This window comes from Anoplolepis gracilipes, chromosome 2 (assembly GCF_047496725.1).
Source record: "Anoplolepis gracilipes chromosome 2, ASM4749672v1, whole genome shotgun sequence".
NCBI classification, from domain to species: domain Eukaryota; kingdom Metazoa; phylum Arthropoda; class Insecta; order Hymenoptera; family Formicidae; genus Anoplolepis; species Anoplolepis gracilipes.
In genome coordinates this window covers 15615631-15642561 of record NC_132971.1, presented here as the reverse complement: position 1 = coordinate 15642561, position 26931 = coordinate 15615631, and the positions used below count along the sequence as shown (strand labels likewise).

At 32.2% G+C, this 26931-nt stretch overlaps 4 protein-coding genes across 7 annotated transcripts in view; 1 reads left to right on the top strand and 3 right to left on the bottom strand.

The window, feature by feature from the left end:
• Positions 1-11048, bottom strand: part of Elk (Eag-like K[+] channel) — a 31398-nt gene extending 20350 nt beyond the window's left edge. For all 4 annotated transcript variants that reach the window (XM_072887237.1, XM_072887239.1, XM_072887238.1 and 1 more), the window contains exons 1-2: positions 10783-11048; positions 8420-8530 (exon numbers count right to left, since the gene is read on the bottom strand). In XM_072887237.1, the coding sequence (XP_072743338.1) occupies positions 8420-8495 (76 nt within the window). In that variant the 5' untranslated portion in view covers positions 8496-8530; positions 10783-11048. The remainder of the gene's footprint in view (positions 1-8419; positions 8531-10782) is intronic.
• A 6148-nt stretch (positions 11049-17196) lies between these two features.
• On the bottom strand, positions 17197-21179 carry Nop17l (PIH1 domain-containing protein Nop17-like). The gene is made up of 5 exons (XM_072910892.1): positions 20536-21179; positions 19264-20451; positions 18741-19174; positions 18225-18653; positions 17197-17896 (listed from the first exon to the last, which is right to left on the bottom strand). Exons 1-4 carry the CDS (start codon positions 21058-21060, stop codon positions 18254-18256), a joined length of 2547 nt encoding a protein of 848 aa, XP_072766993.1. The 5' UTR covers positions 21061-21179; the 3' UTR covers positions 17197-17896; positions 18225-18253.
• A 551-nt stretch (positions 21180-21730) lies between these two features.
• Positions 21731-25603, top strand: LOC140676148 (uronyl 2-sulfotransferase). The gene is made up of 6 exons (XM_072910906.1): positions 21731-22046; positions 22541-22741; positions 22947-23107; positions 24159-24227; positions 24419-24579; positions 24689-25603. Exons 1-6 carry the CDS (start codon positions 21867-21869, stop codon positions 24826-24828), a joined length of 912 nt encoding a protein of 303 aa, XP_072767007.1. The 5' UTR covers positions 21731-21866; the 3' UTR covers positions 24829-25603.
• Positions 25604-25745: 142 nt separating this feature from the next.
• Positions 25746-26931, bottom strand: part of LOC140676142 (obg-like ATPase 1) — a 28302-nt gene continuing 27116 nt past the window's right edge. Inside the window, exons 12-13 of the transcript XR_012048536.1 lie at positions 26099-26283; positions 25746-25976 (exon numbers count right to left, since the gene is read on the bottom strand). The gene's annotated coding sequence lies outside the window, so the exon portion shown is untranslated. The remainder of the gene's footprint in view (positions 25977-26098; positions 26284-26931) is intronic.

The window sequence follows — 26931 nt, the reverse complement described above, 5'->3', positions numbered from 1 at the left end:
ATCCTGCACAAGTTAACTCTTGGCTTTCGCTGGTCCTGACATCCGTAGGCGTAGCAATTTCCACATGTTCGTGCGAAATAAACTTGTTTTCCTAACAAAATTTACGTTTGGAAAAATACGCGTGTTTGTAACACTATATCGCGTTTATCAGTTATTGTATTGATTTAAATTAATTAAATTAATTAGTAAATTACAGAGTTATGCGAATTATATATTTATTTTCAGTGAAGATTCGCATTGATACATAACGTATATAATGTACGTAGGAATAATGTTCCAAACGTAGTACGTGTAACAAAAAATCCAGTGTGTAATAAATATTGTGAGAAATAAATTATCTTAAAACACATACTCGCATATATTTTGATGACGCAACTTTCTTATTATAAAAGTAGGAGATGTGATTTGGCATGATACAAGATGGAAACGGGAAAGAATTTCAAGGCCAAATGTGATATTAAAAAATAGCATGCTTTTATCCGAGATGTCGATGACGTCAGAGTCATTGACAAAGCTATCGTTCAATGAGCTGGATAATCAGCTATGCAACGTTTGCATCATACGTTTTTTCTGCTGTAACAACAGCATTTTGATGTTACATATACGTGTATATTTTATACGTTATTTTATATGTATATTAGGTATGTATTCTTTTTATCACTTTATAATATTTTTAGATTAATATTTTTAATTGTCTATTTCTTAAATAAAAATTAGAAATGTTAATCTGTAAGTTGGTTAAATAGTAAATCGATTACAAACTTCTAACCGATTAGTATAATTTCCTTGTAAATGATTAGACGAACAAATGAGTCGCTCGGGGAAAAGTACATGTCTAGTTTCGTCCGATCGCTTCAGAAGTAACACCAAATAATTACAGAGATCCCAGAGGACTTTTGAACTCTGAGTAAATTGCGCAAGTTATAGCTGGAACGGCTCATCAAACTATAAAATAACTAATTACTCCGTATCAGAGCATCGATCAAATCGTTTTTCACGAAAGAAAGCTTTCTATTCGCACATTACCAATTGGTCTCGACCGACGAATGTCTCTTTATTCAATTTTTAAAGGAATTCTATAGACTTCAAACGAAGTCTTCTTATTGTTAGTCTCAGAGCATTCGGATTTTTAAATGTTTCTAAGAGGATCAAACACGCGAAGAAATAAAAAACGTAAGCAGTTTCTGCTTTTCCAAATGGATATTTGATTATTTAAAACTTTAATACTTGGAGCTTAAATAATTTAAAAGTTTGAAGAGCTGTCGATTTTATATTTATAATAATAAAGAGGAATATTTCGCAAACAGAAATTCCAATTTATTTTGAATTGCATGCATACGATTATCTCTTTCATTACTCCATCAATTCAATGTACTCGCAATATTTTGAATTTTGCAGATTGGATTAGTAAAAAGATTTGTATCAGCTATGCATTTTAATCATCAAAAAATCATAATATTTTCATAATAATTATTTATTATAATTTATAAATGTATAAATTATACATAATGAAAGAATCTTTTGTGAAAAATTTTGTAAAAAGGAGTAAGAGAGAGAGAGAGAGAGAGAGAGAGTGAGTGATTATAAATTATAAAAAAGTAAAGCCAAATTAAATTATTCAATAAGATAAGAAAGACAAAGAACATAATATTATTAACATACTTAAATATACAAGGGAGAGAAAGGGATAATTAAATACTTTTATATTTTATATTCTATACAATTAGATATACGATAAAGAGCAAATTTACATGCAAATAAAATTACGACAATGATTTTAAGATAATTAGCGGTGAATCAATGTGAAAATAGAGAATAACACGCGATACATTCGTTTCTGTTATCTGTTGCAGTCAGTCACGTTTTCCATATTGCCTTAGCTTATAGAATATCCATGTAGATTTGAATATACGTGATATTCAGTCAAAAATAATAAATAAATAATTACTTTGTATAGTGTCAGTTTCAGTCGCATTTCAATATTTAATCATAATATTATCATGATTATCGTGATTATCACGGATTACAGAAGTAACAGGAAGTATAGATACTAAATGACCTTGTGTAAGCCTAGTCACGTTTTGCGGATTTAGTTATAAGTAAATTCAAATAAGGATAAAACTTAAAAGGATAATTTTATAACCACAATGACAAAATATCTTTTCCCTTGAATTTGCATAAAAGATGTTTCTGTCAAGAAAAAAAAACTTTAAGCGAGAACTTGGAAGTTTATGCGGTCGTAAAAAGATTGGGGGAGAGATTGGCGACGCTCAAATGGATACATGCTTATTATATTTAAGATTTAAAGTTGACGATGTGTGTATGTTGAGTGCGACCGCTTGGTAACATTGTGGCATTAGTTAAGCCCAAAATATGAAGTTTGTTCGAAATCTCCGCTAGCAATCTAACTTAGACCAATATTCATTTTCGAGTTTACGGAGTATTCTTGTGCGAGATATTCTTGTGGGGTTAAAATACATTATCAGCTTAGACCGCGGGTCGATATTATATGCATAGAGACCCTTCTCGATATTACGTGAACGGTTATTGACCTATCCAAGGAGCACTATCCCCTCATTGTTTTCCATGTTTGCCTTCTATTTCCGGGATGTAACAGTGGATGCACGATTTATGTGTAGATGTAGATGGTGACTTACATCGATCTATATCTGCAGCTCGACAAGTGTAAATTAACTTGAAAACGGAACAATGTCACCGTCGCTGTCTTTGGAATACATTCGACAATTTATTACTAAACTTTTATAATTATAGTTGGAATATAATGTATATACTGCAAATTTAATTAAAACGACGACGATGTTTTTCATTGCAATGTTTTATTTATAATTATATTTTCTGCAATTCGTGATTCATATACAAAGGATTATAAAAAGTATCACGTCAAATACTATGCTGATTTTAATTAAATTTAGATAATTATTATTCGCACAGCTTGTTGAAATGGGGACATTTTTTTATACATATTCTTTGTATCAATATATATATGCGTTTCATTCTTGTCAATCTTTTAAATATATCTTACACAAACGCTATATATTATATTTTCCTCGTAAAAAGATAAAATCTTGATTACACAAGAGAGATGTTGTCGCGTATAAATTTTACTCTTAAAGTAATTTCAAGGGCGGAAGAAAGAATTTATTATTCGCACAAGTTTATTATAAGCGGTGCTTGACAATCTCTGCTAGGGAAACAATGAATCGGTTTCAATCTTCCTTTCACAAAATTTCAAATATGACGAAGAGAATAAGAGATATGTCAAATATTATCTTTGTATCGCGATTTAAATCGATTTTAATTTTCCACTGCATCGTCAAACACATTCCACAAATCTTTTAAATAAACACAAAAATCTGAGATTTTGTTATCAAGTATGACTGTCGTTCGCGTATAATCTTAATGTAAATCTTAACTATATATACACTAAACATATATATATCTTATTCAAAAAAACAAAATAAAAAAAAATAATTGCTTTGAGAAATATTCTACTATGAATATAATGTAGATATATAGATTTTATTATTCCCAACACTAATTTTTAAAATTGTTAACATGTGTTTTAATAGTATATATTATTGCTGCTTAATAATTTATTAAACTTGAAAACATAGTACACTTAATAACTGTATTAATGATATATATAAATATAAATATAATATATAAATATATTATTATATAATATTTAATCTCTCTTTACTCATTATGCATTAAACTATTCATTATGTATTAAATAATTTCAAATATTTGCTACACATATCATTGACAATGTGTTATAAATGTCGTTTGTAAACGCGAAATTAATGATGGACGAAAAAACAGAGAATTAGTGTTTCTCATTAACCAAAAGTCGAAACAGTTTTCATCTTCTTCAAATAGGAGATAGCTTTTATCAAACCTATACAATTTTGTTCGATATCCTTGTTTTTTTTTCCTTTTTTTTACAGGAATAATAATAGCTTTCCTTTTACATCTCAATGTCTTCCAGGGGAGGATATCATGAGATTGACCTTGCGAAACACGAGTCTTGAAGCTTATAAAATCCCGTGTGACCAACCTTGCCCTTTATATATATCTAGTATCCCTTGGTATATATACCTATATATAACATATTTTTCAGGGATTCTTTTTCCAGAAAAAGGGGCTCCCTGATTCTTTTGCTAATATATTGTCCCCATTTTATTGAAATTTTTCTTTATCGACGACTGAATACAAACGTGTTCTGCATCTGTAACTTCAATATCTATATCCGCAGTAATGCTTATTTGTGCTATAAATTACACAAAAAATTTAATTATAATGTTTGAGCATAAATTAATTGAAAAATTATTTAACACTTTGTTTATATACCTTGTTTGTAAATAATAAAACATTAAAAATAATCTTGTTTAATTTATTAAAATCATTATTTTTATCATAAAAGTGAATTATTATTTCTAGAGTCAAATTATATTCTTTATTAATTAAATGGACTGATTTTTTTTGAACTATTATATTTCCAATTATTTTCATGATTGTTTCAATTAACTGTTTATCATTGCAATCAATAGAAAAACTGCAGTATAGATGTGTGCATGTTCTATTGTTATCTATCTCTGCGTCAGTGCTCGTTATTATTTACGATAAGATACGAGTTATCCATATTTAGTAATCATCTCATTATTCTCCTCGCTTGGATCGATACTTAGATTGTTTTATACTCTTCCTATCTATCGAAGAGTGTACTGTCGCCAACACAAAAAGGTATATTATATCAGCAAACTGCTATATGTAATATATGCGTGTGTAATAATAAAGTTTAATGTAAACTTTCTATTGAAGAATCAATTACTTCGTAAGTTTGTAAAAGTAGCATTTGATGAATATATTCTCGCTTTTACATGCAATTCTTAGAATTTTGTTTAATATCCGATATTTCCAACAAGTTTTAACAAATGTGTACATGTATCTATGTGTGTGTGTGCGCCATATCGTTAAAATATATTTTCATTCGCGTATCATGACAAACAATTAAGCGGTTACGCGTAATATTATGACATTTTATCGGTGAAATCTCGTGAAAAATATTATTGGGATATATGAATTATAATGTCACAAATGTCAGACTCCTAATCCGCTTAGGAATTTTCCACTAATTATTTTCATTCTTAAAATCTCTTTATTCTTAAAATCATTGTTTAAAATTCGAAAAAAACATGTGATATTTTAAATGCAAAAAGATTAAACGATGATTAAAGCTATTGTTAAATATTGATCGAACATTGTCGATACAACTCGTCTCATGTCACGAGAAATGTAAGCGATCGTAGCAATTAACGTGTTAGAGCGACACTTTGAATATATGAAGACACAAAGCTTCGAAAATTATCGTTGCGATATTGTACATATACATGTAGCAGGGTGTGAACAAAACTTTTTGATATCACCAAGTGATAGATAGCTTGAAATTCGCTCTGCAAGTGCATCAATGTCGTGCAATGCTCAAACGTTCAAACATTGTGACAGCTACGATAGCGATTTGAAACGGATACATGACCCGAGCACTACCAAATACAACTGGAAGCTGGAAACCGACCGAGATATTGGCTCGCGCTTTGCGTCCATTTGTGCACCTATCTCCTTTATGATGTTCGAATTCCCGTGCGTCTTTAAAGCGATTTTCAAGTCGAGAGCATTATGTGATATGCGCCCTAGTTATTGGAAATTTATATTTTACATTACATCTGTGTAAGATAGTAAATGAGTGCCACGTGTAAATATTATAATTACAATATTTTATACAAAATTTGTATGTTTTTCACAAAGTTATTTGAGAAATTAGAAAAATTATTAATTATTTATAAAGAAATGCATCTTTTGTGATAAACATTCCAATTTCGAGTACAAAATTATTGAAAAAAGAAAAACAGATTTAACAGTAGAAACCTGGAGTGTTCAAATAAAAAACTCTCGTTTTACATATTTATGCTTTTATGACTGAATGTTAAAAATCAATAAAATAGAAATTTCACCGTTATTTGAACTCCTAGAACCTGCCAGAAGCTATAATGAAAGTAGTAACTGTTACGATTGCGCCAGCCGAAGTTTATCGAATGCAATTTTCGTAAAACACGAACAGTTTCTTTCTTTGACAACGTAATAATACATAATTAATTTAATTTGTAATAGTTTAAAATTACATTTGCGATACTCCGGGTCCTGTATGTTTATATCAAAATTATAACAATTTTGCCAAGTCAAGATAATCTGACATAACGGGTAATAATAATAAAATAATTTTATATATAAAATATATTTAGTATGAAATACATATGTATTTGATATATGACAGTTAATACAATAGAAGTATAATATGTGTATAGTTTTTGTATTAATATTATCTCCTTTATTTCTCTTATGCAGAGAATTTTACCTAATATATATTATGACATAATATATATTTTGAATATATATGATAAAATGTATCTTTTATATATCTTTATAATAATTGTCATTCCTCACACATTAAACAATTTTAATTTCATAATTTATACAAATATATTAATAATGACATATTTTGACAGCATGCGAGATATATATCTTTTTTTTATTTTTTGTACTTTATAAGGATTAGAACGCAAATATACAACTTTTGAAACAGAATCGATTCATGGCGCCAATGGAATTAATATTATATGCTTTCCCGGCGGATGCATGGTAAAACACAAGGTCGATGGTCGCAAAGTTTTATCACGTGTTCGTCTAGCGAGGGGTTGTCCGTGGAGCGTACATAGAACGCGTCAATAACAATCGAAAGAGAAAACATGACGAGAAATATTTTCAATTTTGCAAAGAGGAGTAATTACACAAAAAAATAATAAAATTAATTAGAATGCATATCTTAATTTAGCATTAATTAATTACGCATATATTATTTAGATATGTTTGTTATAATTAAGAAAGGATAAAAAAATTACAGAATAAAAGGACACAAGAATATGTAAAAGAGAAGAGAGGAATAAATTGATAAGACGAGAAGAGAATGTTAATCAAGGGATACAATTATGCTATGACAAATGCATTAAAGGTGCAACCTTTTATAATAATGTCAGCAGGATTTCTCAGTATCGCGAGCAAGGGAAAAAATACGACGCTGATACTTATTAAAGATGCAACTCTAACTGTAATTCGCTTAAGATGACGTTGGCGATCCGCCGTCTATTTCTCATAATTGGATTCCTCTCGAAACTAGTAGGACTAAAGTTTATATCGGTACCGGTACACAACTTGACCCATGAAAGTTAAGGTGTTAACTAACTTGTGGTTTTACGGGATGGGACAGAAATTGAGAGAAGATTTACACGGATAAAGGATGGGATGTACGATCAATCACGTGCAGGAATGTCGTGTTATATCAGCACGCAAATCTGTACAAATAATCTCTAGAAAATTAATCTTTTTAATTTTCTCAGATCAGATATATTCAGATATATACAAGTATATCAGACTGTACTATTGTTATTGATAAAAATTTCGGAGTTTGGAAAAATTATTATATCTTATTGCGATCTATTTATATTGTTGAAACTTCAAAAGTATAAAATCATGTGTAGCTTTTAATAAATAAAAAATTTTAACTCTTCGAGAGAATTTATTTTCAATCACGCATCCAATGGATGCATGCAACACGTTGTCATAATGATGCTACACCACCTTTACCCCATCGACACCGACAGCCTATGCGTTTCGCATCGTTAATATCTCCGTAGTTTAATGCCGATACACGCATCGAGGCGTTAAGGGAAATTGTGCGATATATAAGGACATTGGCATTAAATTTAGGCGAGCTCGAGCGAAACTTTAAGGAATAAAGCTGACTACTGATAAATTGAATCGTTTTATTCTAATGTGTGTTGTTTATGAATAAAAAGGAATTACCATACAACGTATTAAAAATGTTATATATTATATTATCTCAATTTCACACATCGATAAAAGTGGAAAGAGACGTCGAGACGTGACACTTTGAATATAACTCTTTGTATCCCTAGCAACATGCAAAAAGAACATAGGGGAGCGCACCCCTCGCATATGGAGATCAAAGCTAAAACAAAATAAGGGTCGACGTTTTCGCGATGCTTTCGCCTACCATTTCTCGACTTTTAAATATTCTATAGATAAAACTTTCTCGCAATTTATAAGGATAAAATACAGTGAGAATTTTTTACACAGCGGAGTGGAGTGTATAAAGCGTGTTAATTTGTTAATTTAATAAATTAAGAAATTAAGGAAAAGAAAGAAAGAGAAGCTAATGAAACTTTGGAGAGCTAAATTTTTCGCAATATTTATTTCGCTTAATTTTACAACTGATGTATAAAAAATCTACATACGACAGAACAGTAAATATAAAAGAACTTACGGGTTCCATCGAAACGAGTCGCGATGGTATCCAAGAAAGTATTCTGTGGAGCGAGGAGACCCTTCCTGACCGGCATTGAAGCCGCTCCACCGCGCTGTTAAGCGCACGAACCTGCAAACACATAAGGTAAATTGTAGAGAAATTATTCATCAAAACAGTATTAGAGGATTAAGATATAAGACATATGATTCAGATACGGTTCGTGAGACGCATACGCGTTTTCAGCAAAATTCCCACGTCCGTATTGAATTTCATCGTAGCGTACATAACAATATATTTTGCAGAAATATACGATTCATTGAAGAATTCCGTAAGTCAACGTCAATCAAAGCTTTCCATTTTAACAGACAAAGTGCCATTGTAACGCAAGTATTTCCGATTCGATACGATAAAATATATTCTGGAACTAATCCAATCGTTTCTATTTTCCGAGTAGCCGAGAAATCATTGACCGTTCGCGAATAACCGGGTTATACTATTGCGTCTTGCGGTCTATCTCTAAATATGTATGCAAATTAGGCGCGCTCGTTATTATGTGCCCCGCAGCACTCGTATATTTAATGAATGAGTGCAATAAAAACGAAAACCCATCCATTCACTTGTATTTGGCGCGTAAATTTTACATAATCAAAGATAAGTTACAAAATTACTCACAATAAATGTTTTTAATAATTTAATAATATATATATATATATATATATAAAATTATTAATTAATAAAAAAAGAAAGAAAGGGAAGTTAACAAAATATAGAGATTTGGACGTCTAAATTTTTTCGTCTAAATTTAAAAAAATAAAATTATTACACAATAAAATATAACTCGCTAAATGACCTATAGTTTTATTGCTACAAATATGATACAGTTATTGTTGCAGTGTTTTAAAGAGTTTACACATCACAAATCGTAACACTGAGAGCGCATAATAAATATTTATAAATGCCGATAAGTCCTAATATTATTTGCCGATAACTGAAATTTTATGTAATCTCAGTGTTTCATGTATACACGTCTAGTATAAATTATTCCACAATCGTGCGTTGCATTTATACGATGCTCTTTAATGCCTCCACAACGGAATAGTCTTCTGTATAGGTTTTACAATTTTTCGCTTTTAACGTGAAAATGTGTGATATAGATTTCTCCTCTTCAGCGTTAAAAATAAAGAATCGCTTACATTTTTTAACAAAATTTCTATAGCCTTTCAGAAAGAGGGACTCTATTAATATTGAAAAAAAAATCTCTTTCTCCTTTTCTCTTGGATATATGAAAAATAAAAATAACAAAATATATTAATATTTTGATATTATGTGTTAAAATATAAATGTATCTCAGAGGAGAAATTATGTGTAATTTGCGTTTATTTGTAAACTTTTGTAAAAATCGAAATTTAATAATTTAATAATGTCAATCTGCAAATATCAATCTGTTATTAAAATATTTTTAATAATTAAGTTTAATAATTATAATAATTTAAGTCTAACATTTAAGGTAAAAAAAATTGCACGTTGTTCGACAGTTTATCAACTCTATATTGAATTATATTACAATAATTACTCACATATGCTGAATCAATTAAAATAGATTAATGAACAGTTATGAGAAATCATGTTTAATATTCAAATTTGCATAATATTCTACACAATATATATAGTATTAAATAGATAATAATATATATAGTATTAAATAGATAATAATTTAATAATTATTTATATTAATTTTCCTCATTTATGTTAATTATTTAATCTAAACAAACTATTCATAAAATACTTTCTAAACATTTTCTGTACATAGAAAGAATATACGTAAAAAATTTCATCTCATTAAAAACACTTAATTTAATGAATATAATAATATTCTCGAACAATAATATTCAAGAGAATTACATATTGTAAAAATAATTGAAAGGAATTTAATCTGTTTAAATAGCTCATATAATAAAATAATGCTGTTCCATTTTATGCTACATGACGTTATACGATGTTTGATACAAGTACTCGTTTTTTTCAATTCAAGAGTTTCTTTTCACCAACAGGTTGTTTATTGATTCGCGAAAGATTAAAATTTTCTTTTAGAATTATATGTATAATATTTGATGTATTATTAACGGAAATTTACATAATATTTAATAAATTATATGTACCAGTTAGTCATAATATGAGCTGAAACACTTTTACAATTATTACTCATTAAACAATGAATTATCTTGTACATCTTTGTACTGCTTGAATGCTTCCTGACCATGTTCTAATCTCGATGACTCATATTTTTGTGTGTATGTACATGTATAATCCTGCTATTCTTTAGCGACACGTATTATACGAAGATTTGCAGGAGCAAGGTTTCTTTCCTCGATAATACCGACCTTGTCGAGAAAGCGGGGCTTCCGTTCACTGTTCGAGCATCTTCGAGCCACCACCACCGTTTATATCACACTGGATTTCTCTTCTCCTTCGCTTCGAGATTAAGGGACGATCGCGCACGTCCGTCAGTTCGATGCACTCAATGCAACACCCGATTGACACCGCGATGATCAGTACAGCTCGAGATACACACCGGCCGCGCGAATCGTACGCTAGCGATCGCGTAACTGACCGAGTCGAGAGGGAGAGATTCCGTCTCTATCCTGATGGCCCGGGCTCCTGGCTGACTTGCGCCCCTCGCACCTCGAAGCGCAACATGTGGTAAACCGTAGGTAGGTAACCGACACATGCATCCTATATGTAAGTGAAAGCATGAGCGTGTGTGTATCTTCAATAAGTGTGCACCCCTCTCTCGAGACGCTCCACTCCGACTACCATGGGGTTGCACGCGTGCGCGCGCGCGCACATCATCCCTTTTTATACGCGCGCGCGTGTGAAATATCTGATACAGTCATTACTCGAGCTGGAAATTCGAGATTTTCAGCTCAAATATAATTTTTCGGTTCAAGTAACTTTTTTTTTTTAATTTATCGAACGTTTCCTTTTGTCCACGAATCGATTATTCACGGATACGTAGATAGAGTAAGGTAATTTTATATCGCATGATACAATAGTATATGTCTAATAACATAACATTTATGAACAAAACTTAACTTTATTTAATTTATACAAGGAATATACGAGGAATTTATACGAGCAATAATATTTATGCACAAAACTTAACTTTAATCATTTAACTTGTTTAATATTAAATAGATATTATTTGTTTCGCAACTTCCTCAAGAAAATCTGAATATTAAATTTTTCAAACAAAGACAACTTATCTAGTTGAGACAAAAGAGCTTATCGTGCGACATTGACAGATCATCGGAGCATGTTTTCTTTTCAACACAACGTAAGATGACATCCATCATCGTTCATCTCTAAAAGAATAATCGTGCTACGTTAAATATATTGTTTCACTTCATTCAACATTTTAATGAAGCACGTTACGACGATGCTTTAACGTTAACGCATGGCTTATTTTACAAAATTGAACCGTGTTCCGGAGAACATTCCTTCCTGTAACCAAAAAAAGCAAACTTTTTATATGCATTTTTAACGCATTATAAAAAGAAGTAAAATAATTGGCTCTTCAATTCTATTGTGCACAATACAATGTAGAACAATCTGGAATATAAAAATTATATTCAGCAGAAGTAGATCGAATTTTTCGTGAATAGGAAGGCGTCTGTTGGCTGCATCGAGCTCTATATTGAATAAAACGTTGCTGCAGGTCAGTTTGATGGTATTGTATAACGTGCTCATACCAAAGAGGGTCGATGACTGTATTCGCGTGCTAGTCCATCATGAACAGGCCGCGCAATCTGCAAACGTTCTCGATATAGATCTTGGTCGCAAAAAAGTTCACAGGGCGGACTCGATTTTACCCCGCAACTCGGTTATTTTAAATCCCAACATATATACAATATATCCCTCTCTTAAATAAGATCGAAATTGGGTACTGCACCAGACGGCTGATTAAAGTGAAACACTATCTTATTACATCAAGTTGTAGCAAAGTTTTATCTCAAACAGAGCGTTAAAAATTCTAGATGGCTATATTCAATTATTCAAAATAAATATAAATATGTATCTTCGTTAATGGAAAAAAACTCAATCTCTCAAAATATGTACAAGTTACATATGGATTAAAAGAGGGTTAAGTTTTATTACATCAAGTTGTAGCAAAGTTCTACCTCAAATAGAGCGTTAAAAATTCTAGATGGCTACATTCAGTTATTAAAAATAAATATAAATATATATATATATCTTCGTTAATGGAAAAAACCTAATCTCTCAAAATGTATACAAGTTACATATGGATTAAAAGAGGGTTAAAGTATTGCGCGCGATATCCGTCGTCGAAGACATTTGGGTTAATGAAGAACGATGGCAATCAGTAGTGTCGTTACTCCAAGAAATGGATGTTTATCTGTCAGGTGTGTCGATTCTCCTACATCGGTTCAAGGGTGATGCATCACCGGGCGTCGTCGGATGATACGTCAAATTGAATTTTTACGAAGCAATCGACTACGCTCGACTGCACAACCCTGCTGGTCTAAGAATACCACCTTCGGCTACATCGCGATTACAAAGCTACGACCTAATTTTAAAAGCTACGTTTCCGTCGTGCCGCCAAAGCGAGATATATCGGCATACGGTTAAAGTTCCCCCCTCCCCTCCTCTTTCGCAAAGTATTTTGCAGAAGAATTTGCAGAGGGATTTACAGATACTTTATCGCTGAAAGCGATAAAGTAAACACCTGTAATCATTTTACTTCATTTACCTACAATAACTTAATGTTTTGCAATAATGCGATAAAGCATTGATTCAATTGTAAATTAAATTGTGTTCTCAAGTTATATAATTTTTTTAATCATACTTTTTTTTCTCGAAATATTTGCAAAATTAAAAAATTCGTTTATCGCGAGATTGCACGTGACATGTTTCCAATTAGTTCTTTCTGTGATGTGGCTTTAATTAAAAAAAAATATTTGCCAAACGAATATTTGGCGCATAAAGCTACAGAAAAAAATTATATAAAATTCTCAGAAAGTATGAGAGAATCATTGGCAGTGAATTATTTGAATATAACATGTTCGCAGCGCCGAGTTACCAAGCACCAAGGGTCTATATAATCGATATTCTCTATTACTTCGAGAGGACGTCTATGCAGACAGATACGAAGGTGAAAACGAGAAAGCCGATGATAAAAAATGGGACAGGAAACATAGCATGCTCGTTTTAGCACTGAATGGATAAAAAGTCATTGGCACGAACGATATTAACGAGTTTCACCTTTTACGACTTACTGTAGTTTTAATTGTTCCCTCTGTCTTCTCTTTTATACGATCGCTCGTTTTTCATCTCTCGTAATATATTTAATAAATCTTTTATATACTTTTGCGCGCCATAGTTTCCACAGTTTAATCGCTAAATTTACAGGTCAATAATTTTATCTATAATTTGTCTCGATTATGTATGTATTGTTAATATTAATAATTACTATTAAAATATGCTTATATACAAAAGAGATTTATTTTAGAGAAGATTAAGGGAAGACAAACTTTATCGGCAACTGTTCACAATTTTCTGAAATAATATTAAGATATTTTTTTAGAAGTTAAGATAATTATAATGCTTTCTTGAAACGGAATTCTTTTAAACGTAATATTATTCCATGCGGTAGTAAATTTTAAATCGCCAAAGCTGTAATACGAACAAATACGCTGGAGTATACAATATTCATAAGTGAAAGCAGAGAAGGAAACGAAGAAGCGATATAAAAGGTTGCGTGAAATCTTGGAAAATAGAGTTGTGGCTACACAAAATCATTAACAATCGTATCATTTGTCCACAGAGTGATGGCAAATAAATCAAAGCGCGCGTTTCCGTGAATAACGTAAAGCAAAGATCTTCTGTTCACGCACAATTACGTATTATTGCAATACGATCGTAGAACGAGTCGCGCTTACATTCCGAGAAATGAATATATACATATATTTAGATTCCATTAAAATTAGTGGTTTCAACAAATATAGATTAGTTTAACGAAATAAACTAGATATGTGCGCAGTATTTTGTGCCGCCCGGATGATAGATAATAAAATTAGCCGCTAGCTAGCTGGATTAACGCAAACGGATCGTACGAAAATATTACCCAAATGGTGTAGTATGAGAATATTAGAAATAAAAAAAAAGTAAGAAAAATACAAAAGACATTTAAACGATATACAGGGTATTTCCTAAGTAAGTAAAAAAATTTAAAGGTATATCTCTTGGCTTTTATATATTTTATAAAGAAAATGTATTATATATCCTAAAGATAAAAAATGAAAATTTCGAAAATTTAAGAAAACGCGTTTAGAGATATTTTATTTAAATTTACACATTGTACATATAATATTAAAACCCATTTTCTAATATTGTTAAAACATTGAAATTTTCATTTTTTCCCCTTTGCCATCTTACATTTTGAAAACAAATCACTTTAGGCCATACGTTCATAGAATATTTTCTTCAGTAAAGTAAGCCAAAGAATATTCCTTTAAATTTTTCATACTTACTTAGGAAACACTCTGCATGAGGGTAGTCCCTGTTACTTGTGCCTGTATCTATTAGTGCCTTTATATTTAAATAAGTCATAAAAAACTAGCACAAATAAATAAAAAAAAATATATTTTTTTAATTAAATTAAACTATTAATATATATAATACAAAATAAAATATTTTATCCTATTTGTGCTAATTTTTTATAACTTAATTAATATAATTGTATTATTTGTTATAGTTATAGCTTATTTAAATTTAAAGGCACACTGATAAATACAGGAAGTAATCTGGACAATTACTCTATTAATTAATTGCAAGACTCAAAATGCTTTTCTATGCTTTCGGTTTCATTCTTATCGCTTTTCGTTATCTTGTAGTTCTCTCGGTGAAGTAGCGTGTTACAGATAACGCGTATAACAATCGTTCACCGTCGGTCTTTATCTTCGTTAGCGCGAGAGCCATCGATATTGCCATCGTGTGTGCCCGATCTCGAAACCGTGTTACGCGGAGAGCGACCGCGGCGTCCTTAATATCGCCACCCCGTTCCACCTGATGTATAGATGTATGTTCGCCAACGAATGGTGCCAGGTGCAACGACTGGCCGACGGGCAGAGCGACATTAAACGCCCGGTCGGCTGCCGCATTGCCGATGTCGTGCCGGCCGTAACCGCGGCACCAAGCGGGGTACACTTGCCTCTACCCTCTCACCCCGTCTTCCTCTCTCGTGCACCCTCGCACCCCCGGCACCGGCAGGCCACCTTTCTGAACCTTAAGGGGTAGACGACTTATCGACCTGATGCCAGTCAGGCCTACCACCCTTAATCCCCATATATTTTACACAATCACGTGTTTTTTCGCTCAGAAATTCGGGGATTACACCCTTCTCACTGTCTATTCTTTACAGACTCATCTCTTCGTATCATCGGATAAATACCCTTACAGTTGTTGAAGTCGTGTTTGAAATGAGAAGCTACGTAAACATTGTATTGATTTATGATATCGAAAAAAATTCTCCTGGATAAAAAATTTTCGAAGCATTGATTCGATTTGATCGGACTGGGAAGAGGAGAAATCTCTACTGCTAGTAGAGGTGGTCGATTTTTCATGCGACCAGAACCCCAACGACTCCTCTCGATTCAATCATTCAGAATATATTGAAAAAAAATGGCAAAGTTTTATTATTAATTTATAATTTGCATATATAATCTATATATTATATATGCAGTAATTTATAAATAAACATAACAAATTATAAAAGATTCACGTAACACAATGTTCTCTGTCACGTGGTTGAATATATTATCACCTCGTGAAATATAACAAAGGCTGTTTATTAAGTCTTAAAATCGTTCTTCTTTTTGTGCGTCGTTTCCTACTATCACTGCACGGCAATAAACTATTTAATTAAAATAAATGCAATGATTACAACGATAAATCTGATGGGATTACGATCGCGCAAAATTAGAACATTCGCGTGGGTAGCCGCGTCGAGTCTCTCTCTCTCTCTTTCTCTCTTTCTTTCTCTCTTGATGGGACCATCAATAGAAATAATACGGGAGAAGTACACTGTGATGCAGCGAAAGAGATACATAGGTACACTGCGGAGTTTAACGACCTTACAACCCCCCCGCAAGTAGTGGGATCGATGGTCTCAAACTCTCATCCGTGGCTCGGCCCGGTTGTTTCCGCCGCGTGGGCCGTGTCCTACTTTTCGATTACACACATTTCGCCTCGTCCGTCGCATTGTTGCCCTACGATCCCGCTTTTCACGTCGTGTCACAGCTTTGCACGACCCGACAGCCACCTCCCGATGTTTCGCGACTACGCCGTCGCCGTGACGTACGATCGACGTATTTCCCATTTATTCCTAAAACGGCTTAATTCGGAAAACCAATTCACTTTTGTTATCAGAGATTAATATTTTCACGTAGCGATGGTTTTAGAAAATGTAATAATTATAATAATATATAATTTATAAATACAATATTAATTTGTGTATGTAGAAGATATTGGTCAAATTAATTCGGAATCTAGTATAAATAAATATAATCAACTGAAAAAAATATTTATGCCAATATTTCCATATTTGGAAATATATATTTTAATAATTTTTTAAATAATTGATGATCAATTTAATATTTAATATATAATTGATGATCAATTTAATAAAGTGAAAAGATCTTGCATGTAAAAACATTTTGTTTATTTCAGTTTTGTGTTATACTATTACAGGAATATATTGTTTTGACGTAAATACTCTTGTTGATTTATATACTATGTAGTATGTGCTTAAAAGAGCAAAGATCCTTAAGCGCAATATGTAATGTAGGAATGGAACATGCTAAGAGCGCAGATATGTAAATATTTCATTGTACCTCCCTCAATTATCTGATCGAAATAATTTATATATATTTATATAATTACAAAAAATATCAATATATAATATATAAAATCGGTAAACATCTTAATTTTGCGACGTGTTTCATTAATATACAAATTTTTTTAAATGCAGAAATTTCAATATTTTTGCAATACAATGACTTAGATAATTAGATATCAGGCACCAAAAATTCCGCGCCACATAATTAGCAATCATTCGAAACAGAACTGTATTCATTTTTATCACCATATATATATCATAATTTTTTGACAAGAGGTTGTTGCAATGCATACTCTGTATACTCATATATATGCTTAACGTGATGCACTTTGTATCATATGGACTATACTTTTGCGTAAATGCACACGATATGATCTTAATTAAAATTATATATATATATTTCTATTATAAAGTATCTGCAATTTATCACTTTATCTATTCTTGATTTAATCAAGTATCCGCGTAAAAAATCACATATATATTGTGCGGCAGTAATATTCAACAGGCATGAAAAGGGAATATATATATTTTTTCTTGGCCGATTCGTTAAATCGATTCAGTGAAAATTCATTCAGCTGCAACTTTTAAAGAGTCTGATTAAAAGTATCATAATCTCACATATCACTATTTTCAATGTATCTTAATACGGTCATTTCCAAAACTTGCTATACATTTTATATATTAAGCAAAAATTTAATAAATTGATTTAAGTTAATTTTAACGTTATATTTACTACTAACACAAGTCAATTGTTTATAAAGATATATTAACAATTTTGATTCGTCCTAATGATTTCTTGTTTAATCTTCTATACTAATAACATACTAGAAAATTATTCCCATCTAAGTAATTGTTTTGATACTAAATCCTACTAATTTTATATATATAATCACAATTATGCATAATTACCTCGTATTATGTACCTCGTATCTCTAAATCTACATGTCGAGGTCAAAAATCAGATCATTTTTAAATTCCAATTGAACTGCATCCTTTGTGGCGTTATTCGAGTCATCGGCTTGAACATCTTCGGTAAGTTTTTCCTCAAAGCTAGATTTATTACGCTGATGCAAAGAATGTATATCATCTGTTTTTGATTTTGCGATTTCGATATTAGCGGTTTTTTGTTGTTGCGAATATTGTTTGTCTCGAGTAAGTATAGGTTTCACAATCTCCGAAGTTTCCTCGTTCGGAGAACGTTTGTAATGTGTCTTATATTTGTCTCGCTCTTCGGTTTCAGAATTTTCGCTTTCGCTCATTCGGCGATCATGTGCGCGTTTCTTATTTCGCAATTTACGTTGATTTTTCTTTCGCTGTCCAAGGATACTCGAATTGGACCTAAAAAAATTATAATTGAATTACGCAAACATTATTAATATAATTTCTAGTTGAAAAGTAAATGTTGACTTCTCTGCATTACAATACCTGTATAATTGTCGTGAAACTACATCATTAAATCGTACAGTCTTTTTTAAACTGGAACAATCAGATTCGGAATTAACATCGTGTATGAAATCGTAATGATAATCTGTACAGGATGTAGGAAGGCTATTTTCGTCGGCACTCGACTCGGACATGGAACGCGAAAAATCACGGCTACGATGTGACTTTAATATTCCTTTCGAATATTTCACACTGCCATTGCTGCTTGCCAACTCATCTCCACTGCTTTCTGAAACTGATCTACTTTTTTCAATGGTATGCATTTTCTCTTGCTGTTGCTTTATAACTCTTGCGTTTTCTTGCTCCTCGTCATCATCAGAATCCTGCTGATTTGGACGAATGTCTATAATAACGCTATCTCCTTGTGGATGTACATAGAATTGTCTTTCTACCCGTGGCTCATCTTTTGTACAAACCTGTATAAAAACATTTAATTTGTTATTTATAATGTAATTATCTTATACCCTTACAAATATAACATATTTTATATTAATGTGTTTTATACCATTAATTCCTTGAACTTGTTTGTAAATGATGCTGAAGTAGGAAGATCCTTTACTTCCATAAATTCTGTATCCATGCCAACATAATATCGTGTTACATTCTCAATATCCTGCACTGTTATGTTAAACACAACATTATTGTCCCATGGTTCAATTGTAAGACTCTCTGGTTCAATACAACCATCTCCTATCTTAAGACATAATGAATAATATTGTGGAAAAAATCCAGCGCCTATAGATGTCAGCAAGATGTGTATTCCTGCATTATTATTTAATATTTTGTGATATATTTCATTAGGATTCACATTTTTTACATTTACAGTAACGGCTAACTGATTATTGTAAATATTACAAGTGTATGGAGGAAGATTATATTTAATATTAGGATTCATAAATGTGTCAATATTTTCTATGTTACAAGTCCGTAATGCAGTATCTTCACACTCATCTATTACGTCACTTGTTTTATCAAATTCTAAACTTTTACACTTGTTTTCATCCTCTTTCATTAGCTCTATTTTGAGTAAACTCTTTTCATCATCTTTAGATGCTACGAATAGAGGACTACTCTGATCACTCTCAACTCCACTATCTGGTCTATCTATGCTATCCATTGGTATGGAGGGCCGAATGACTGGTAAAGTTATGATTAATTTTTTATACTTTGCATCAAATTTAGCATTTCCATTATCCCCATCTACAGGATATGGCAATGGAAGTTCTAGCAAATACTTTGCAGGCTTCTCACTTTTCAAGGTAAGCGACTGTTCATGTATATCAAGTGTTGCATCACTAGCGCTTTTCAATAAAGGCAGATCTATAGTAATCACAAATTTTTTTGGAATTGCAGCGTACATCTTTGCATCTTTACTTAAAATAAAATCTTCCATTTCTACATCAAACTGATGTTTTATAGAAAATTTAGGATCAACATATTTTTCATCCATTGGTTCATACTGTTTGTCCTTGTAATAAGTAGTAACTGGTGAAGCACGTTGTGGTTTTTCCTCTTTCTTTTTTAACTTTTCGCGACTTTCATCATAACTTGCCATTAACTTCTGATAAATTTCTGGTTCTATATCCAGCGATTCCTTTGGTGGCTCTTTCGATGGTTTTCTAATCACTGTCGGATGAGTTATTCCTTTAAAATTGATCTTGGGAAACTTCAGATTCTTCCTGTCCAATTTCACCTAGAAAAAAGTGCACAGAAAACTTATGTAACAATATGTTATTAAAATAAAAAAAATATAATGCTATCTTAAGTAAATATGAACCTTAAAGTTATTTTCCACACCGTCCATCGCCGTATTGTTGACAATTTCGCGGAATCGAGCATTCTTGGATGCCAAGTAGATGGTGTCCGGGTGAAAGACCACATCGAACACCATGCATCGCGCGTTCCTCTTGTCAAAGTCATCGCGTGGTGGTATCAACGTGTACGGAATGGACCACTGTAGACCGCGGTGGCCTTGCTCGTACGAGGGTTGACTAGTGGGTCGTCCGACGACTGCGTTCTTGCTGATGTTCAGGAAACACTTTCTGTCGCCGTTCACACTGGTCTTTATGACGTAACCGGGCTCGGGATTAACAAATGTCACATCAACGCCCCGTTCCTTCTCGAGCTGCGTGATTTCCTTTTCGTAAATTTTCTTGTTATCCGGATCAGTCACCTCTTCCGCGTATTCGATCAATAGCTTACGAAATTCCTCCTTCTTCAGGCACTCGGTTATATTCTCTAATTCCTCGCGCGACACTTCTAAATCCTCCCAATCTTTCTTGCGCGACTCGTATACATCCATCTTATTCGTTGCACTCGTGTGTTTACAAATATAGACCCATCGTAGGTAAGAGAGATCGCCAAGAACGTATAAACACGTGGACAGCCGCGCCACCGCACCGGCCGGCCTTTGCACCGGCTGTGTCGTTCGATCCGCACATCCGGCGCGGCGTCCGCGATCACTTTTAAACACGCGGTATCCTAATGTCAAACGATTCTCTTTATTCCTTTCGCGTCAAACGGAGTATTTCTCCGTTCCGTTTCGTCGAATCAAAGATCGCTAATACTTACGTATAAATGCGTAAAAAAATTACCGAATAAATAATTTATGACATGCGATTGTCAGAACATCCGCGATCTATTGCCAATTAAATCTTTAAGCTAAATAAACATAAAAATATCAAGCTCCGCGTTTTACACAATTGTTATTTTCTCACTTCTTGTTGAGACATTCGATTATTCGATCGAAATTACAGAACGTAAGATACTTCAGCTTGTAATATATGTTATTCAGTGTTAGAATGAGCAATTTCTAGAAATCACTTATACGCGCGAGCAAGACGCTTATACAGCACGCATTGGAAAGTGAAATGTTGCGTTTCACCCAATCAACCGATCGGTGGGGGTCGTAGGCTATGGCGAAGATGTGGGGATCACGCAGTTTGCGGAGTTTGACCCACTAACATTCTCTTCAGTTACTCGGTAGACGTGTAGTTTCAATCTCGATAATCCAAAGAGTATTTCTTGAAAAAAAAAAAAAAATAAAACGGCTGCAAATGAAATTATATCGTAAATAAAACGACGTATTAAATCAATTAAAAATAAAAAATGCACCGGAATCGCGGTTTTCTATTATTACTTTCAATGTGTTTGACAATGATTTTTATCGCTTTGAACGTGAGATCGTCTATGGATCTGCTTGAGCTCGCGAGTGTTGCCAAAAAACATAACTCGTTTAAAAAACACGAAAAGTCACCTGCCAATGATCGATGGATCGCTCGCAGCCAGGTGAACTTACACAATGTCGATTAAAATCAATTCATCGACTACGAATAATCGTGTTCAATTTTGCATTTATCGAAAAATTTTGCAAAAATTTATCGTCAAGAAAATATTTGTTCAATCTTAAAAGACGAGAGTACACATCATACTTTTATTAAGTGCACGCCAAATTAAGACGTGCATTACGGAATATATCTTGATTTAATTTTGCATCTAATTATTGAGCGCATCAGCGAATGTAGCTTTCGAAGTAACATGCTAGAGATGACTTGTGTTTGCGTAATACTCGGAGAATGCATTCTCTACGAGTCTAAACTAAACACGTATTCCTACTATTTGCGTACAATTAATTATAAATAATTGATGCTTCTTTCTCATCAATCAAAAACGATTAAAGAGATAAGACATTAAAAAATTAATTTATTGTTTATGTTGCAAAATATAACATTTGTGTAAAATAATGATTTACACGATTATCTTAATTTACATATTTCAAACAGACGCATCGATATGTCACACCTTCTCTCGCCGAATTGGATGACATACCGTACAAATACAAGCACGTTCTTATGCTGACACGTATACCTGGTACAGGTGCCGAATTGATGGTATTGATTCTACAACGCTTACAAGGATACAATGCTTTTAAACATATACGTTTACCACCGAGTGATTACGAATTCTTATCAACTTTACAACAAGTTAGTTATTTTTCTTTCTCTCGAAATCATTTCCAAGTTTTAATAATTTATTTCAATGTTGAAATTATTAACAAACGATTTTGCGATTAATTAAAAACAATATTTTTCTTTATAATTAGTTTCACAAAATTTACAAAAATGTAACTACAATTTTTTTGTTTCTATTATCATAAAATATAATCATAAAAGATTCTTAATTTCGCAGGAATTATTAGTGGAAGAAGTTATAAGTATTATTAGGCAAGAAGCTATTCCCTTAACTTTTGATGGAGACATAAAGTTTTTAAATTTCTCGGCATTTGGGCGTCAAGGACCTACTTTTATATCTTTAGTGAGAGATCCTTTGGATGAACGAATTTGGCAATGGTAGAATTATAATTTTTCATTTTTAAAAGTTGCATATTTTAGAAGACAAAGAGAAAGAGAGAGAGAGAGAGAGAGAGAGAGAGAGAGAGAGAGAGAGAGAGAGAGAGAGAGAGAGAGAGAGAGAGAGAGAGAGAGAGAGAGAGAGGAGAAGAGAGAGAGAGAGAGAGAGAGAGAGAGAGAGAGAGAGAGAGAGAGAGAGAGAGAGAGAGAGAGAGAGAGAGAGAGAGAGAGAGAGAGAGAGAGAGAGAGAGAGAGAGAGAGAGAGAGAGAGAGAGAGAGAGAGAGAGAGAGAGAGAGAGAGAGAGAGAGAGAGAGAGAGAGAGAGAGAGAGAGAGAGAGAGAGAGAGAGAGAGAGAGAGAGAGAGAGAGAGAGAGAGAGAGAGAGAGAGAGAGAGAGAGAGAGAGAGAGAGAGAGAGAGAGAGAGAGAGAGAGAGAGAGAGAGAGAGAGAGAGAGAGAGAGAGAGAGAGAGAGAGAGAGAGAGAGAGAGAGAGAGAGAGAGAGAGAGAGAGAGAGAGAGAGAGAGAGAGAGAGAGAGAGAGAGAGAGAGAGAGAGAGAGAGAGAGAGAGAGAGAGAGAGAGAGAGAGAGAGAGAGAGAGAGAGAGAGAGAGAGAGAGAGAGAGAGAGAGAGAGAGAGAGAGAGAGAGAGAGAGAGAGAGAGAGAGAGAGAGAGAGAGAGAGAGAGAGAGAGAGAGAGAGAGAGAGAGAGAGAGAGAGAGAGAGAGAGAGAGAGAGAGAGAGAGAGAGAGAGAGAGAGAGAGAGAGAGAGAGAGAGAGAGAGAGAGAGAAAAAAAAAAAAAGAGAGAGAGAGAGAGAGAGAGAGAGAGAGAGAGAGAGAGAGAGAGAGAGAGAGAGAGAGAGAGAGAGAGAGAGAGAGAGAGAGAGAGAGAGAGAGAGAGAGAGAGAGAGAGAGAGAGAGAGAGAGAGAGAGAGAGAGAGAGAGAGAGAGAGAGAGAGAGAGAGAGAGAGAGAGAGAGAGAGAGAGAGAGATATTAAAGACACCAAAGTATTAAATTGAAATAACGATATTACTTTTATGATTCTGATATAGGAAAGGAAAAAAAGGCATGCCTTATCATGGAGCTATATCTCATTTTTGTGGACAGGAACCGCGCTGCATGTAAATATATTTTTGTCGATTTTTAAATTAACGTCATTGTATAAATATTATATTATTTATATTATTACATTTCTCTGATAATTTATTTAAACGTTGACTAAGAAAGATAAGAATTTTTGCGAAAAAATAAGAGAAAGATTTAACTATTATTAGTTGTTGATTTTTATGTTATACATGTTGTTTCTCTTCAGGGAACGAAATAGCACGTGGGCGTTGGAGCACGCTAAAGCAAATGTTATTCGATGGTATCCCGTTGTTGGCATATTAGATTATATTGAGGAATCGCTAAATGCGCTTGCAGTAGAGTTTCCCTATTTTTTTAATGGTGCTATTAATGTCTATAATCAATTTCGTAAGTGTTTTATGTAAATATTTTTGCCATATCTGTTGTAATATCTTACATCGATAAAATCTATTTTTTTTTCGTTATTATTATACATTATTTCATTTCTCATACGTAGGATCAAAAGAGAATCTATTTACTTTGGTGACTTTAAAACAAGTTAAAGATGCATCCTTAAGAAAAGTTCTTGCACAAGAAGTGGAATTTTATCAATGGTTAAAATCTCGACTTCTCAACAAAACTTTCAACAACGACTGATAATATGATTACTGCAGTACAACAGTCCAATATTAGTCGATTATTGTAACCGTAACGTGAAATTGTCGGGACCAAACATTGTCTTTTTCCTATTCGTATTCTATAATAATGCGCAGAATAAAAATGTTACGCGTTGTTTTCATTCGTTTCTTCACATAATCAAATATGTATATGAATAGTGAGATAGCAATGCTAAGCAACAGCGAGTATATAAATTCATAAAACGGATGAAAAATCATAATATAAACATCATTATACTATATGGACGAAAATCATAATATAAACATCATTATACTATACCATTCAATTGTTAATTAAGTCAATCAGTTCTAAGATAGATCTTAATTTTCTAATAAAATATATGATGTGTGTTATATAAGTGTGTGTACATGTGTGTGTGTAAAACGTATATCTTCTAAAATGAGTACCTAATTGTATTGTATTGTATAATATAACAAAATCTTGTCTATTTTCTCTACTGTTACCAGTTGTTTTCTAGTAAACTAGAATTTTTTTGTGTTCTTTCACTATACATATTCGTTATGTATGTGATTATATGTAGAATGAGAAAACAGTGACCGAGAAAACGAGAGCCAGTGTAAAAAACCACAATATTTTCATTCTCCATATGTGCCATTTAGACAAATAATTTTAGAATAACGAGAAAACTTAGAGACATTAAAATAGAAAAATTTAATTATAATCGAATAATTGTAAAAAGAAAAATCAAGAACATAGTTAAAAAAAGAGAAAAAATATAAAATTCTTATTCCATTATTGTAAATAGAATAAATAAAATCGAATAGGGTATTATATATTATATAATTTTAAGCTATTTAATTTTTAATAAATTTATATATATACAATCTAAAATAAAAAATAAAAATATGTTCTTCGTTATAAGAGAAGTGTTTAGAACTTGACTTCTTTTTTGGTTTTAGTAAATGGGACAAGGTTTACCTTTTTAGAGGAACTGTTCCATAAATCTGACTACTTGTCGAAAACGAAAAAAATGAGAATAAAAGTATAAGATGGATGAAAACTGATTTCTAGACATGTATATATGTGTGTGTGTGTATTATTAGACCTGTTATAATTATTTGAAATGAGACTGCACGTACATATATCTGTATTAAATTTTTTACATCCTGTAAAGAGAACACATTTGATTATACTATGAATACCATAAGTGGACATAGTAAAAATAAATTGAAAAAAAGTTATAAAGAGACGAACGTGAGAGAGAAAGAAAAGCTTTTTTTTTCTTTACCTTGATTTTACCATCAACGTATTGTCAATTGCCATCGATGTTCTTTCTTGGCGCGTGTTCGAAGCGCCTTCTTAAAACGAAGATCTCAAACTACATAGTCGTTTCTACAAAACTCTGTGAGTAATACAGAGAGAAGTATCCACGGTTTCTGGTTCTGTTCTGTGCTACGTCTGTAAAATCTAAACCTGTAATGCAACAGTTATAGCACATAAATGGATTTCTAGTATAAAAAAATGTCATTAAAGAAAAAAAACTGAAAAAAATATATTTAACTCTATAGAGTGCCAGACATCATCGTCTTTGCTTTAAGTTATAAATTATATATATTTTATGAAAATGCAATAAAATTTAAATGTGTTATCTTCAGTAAAATCACATAATTTGTAAAAAAAATTGTAAAATATTTGTAATGATAAAAATACGTAATAATCGATATATTTGTAGTAACACATTATAATAACGAATAGAATCCACTGTAGCACTTTGTGTAAAATAAAATAGACATTAAATTTCTAAATTTTAATTTTATGCTGACTCTATTGCTTTGTAATATTTTCCTATTTACTTTTTTTATTATATTTTTAAAAAATTATTTCTATATAGAAATTAGCACACAATGCTTATAATAGTTTATAATATATTTTTTTTGTCACACACACATGAGAGGATATAGCTACATAACAAAAGATATTTTTTTAAAATATCACAGAAAACACATGTTAAATTTATCTGGATAAAAAAAAGTATTATTGAAAATATTATAAATATATATATACTGAAAATTATATATATATATATATATTAGATCTCCAAAAAGGATACAAGGAAAAAGA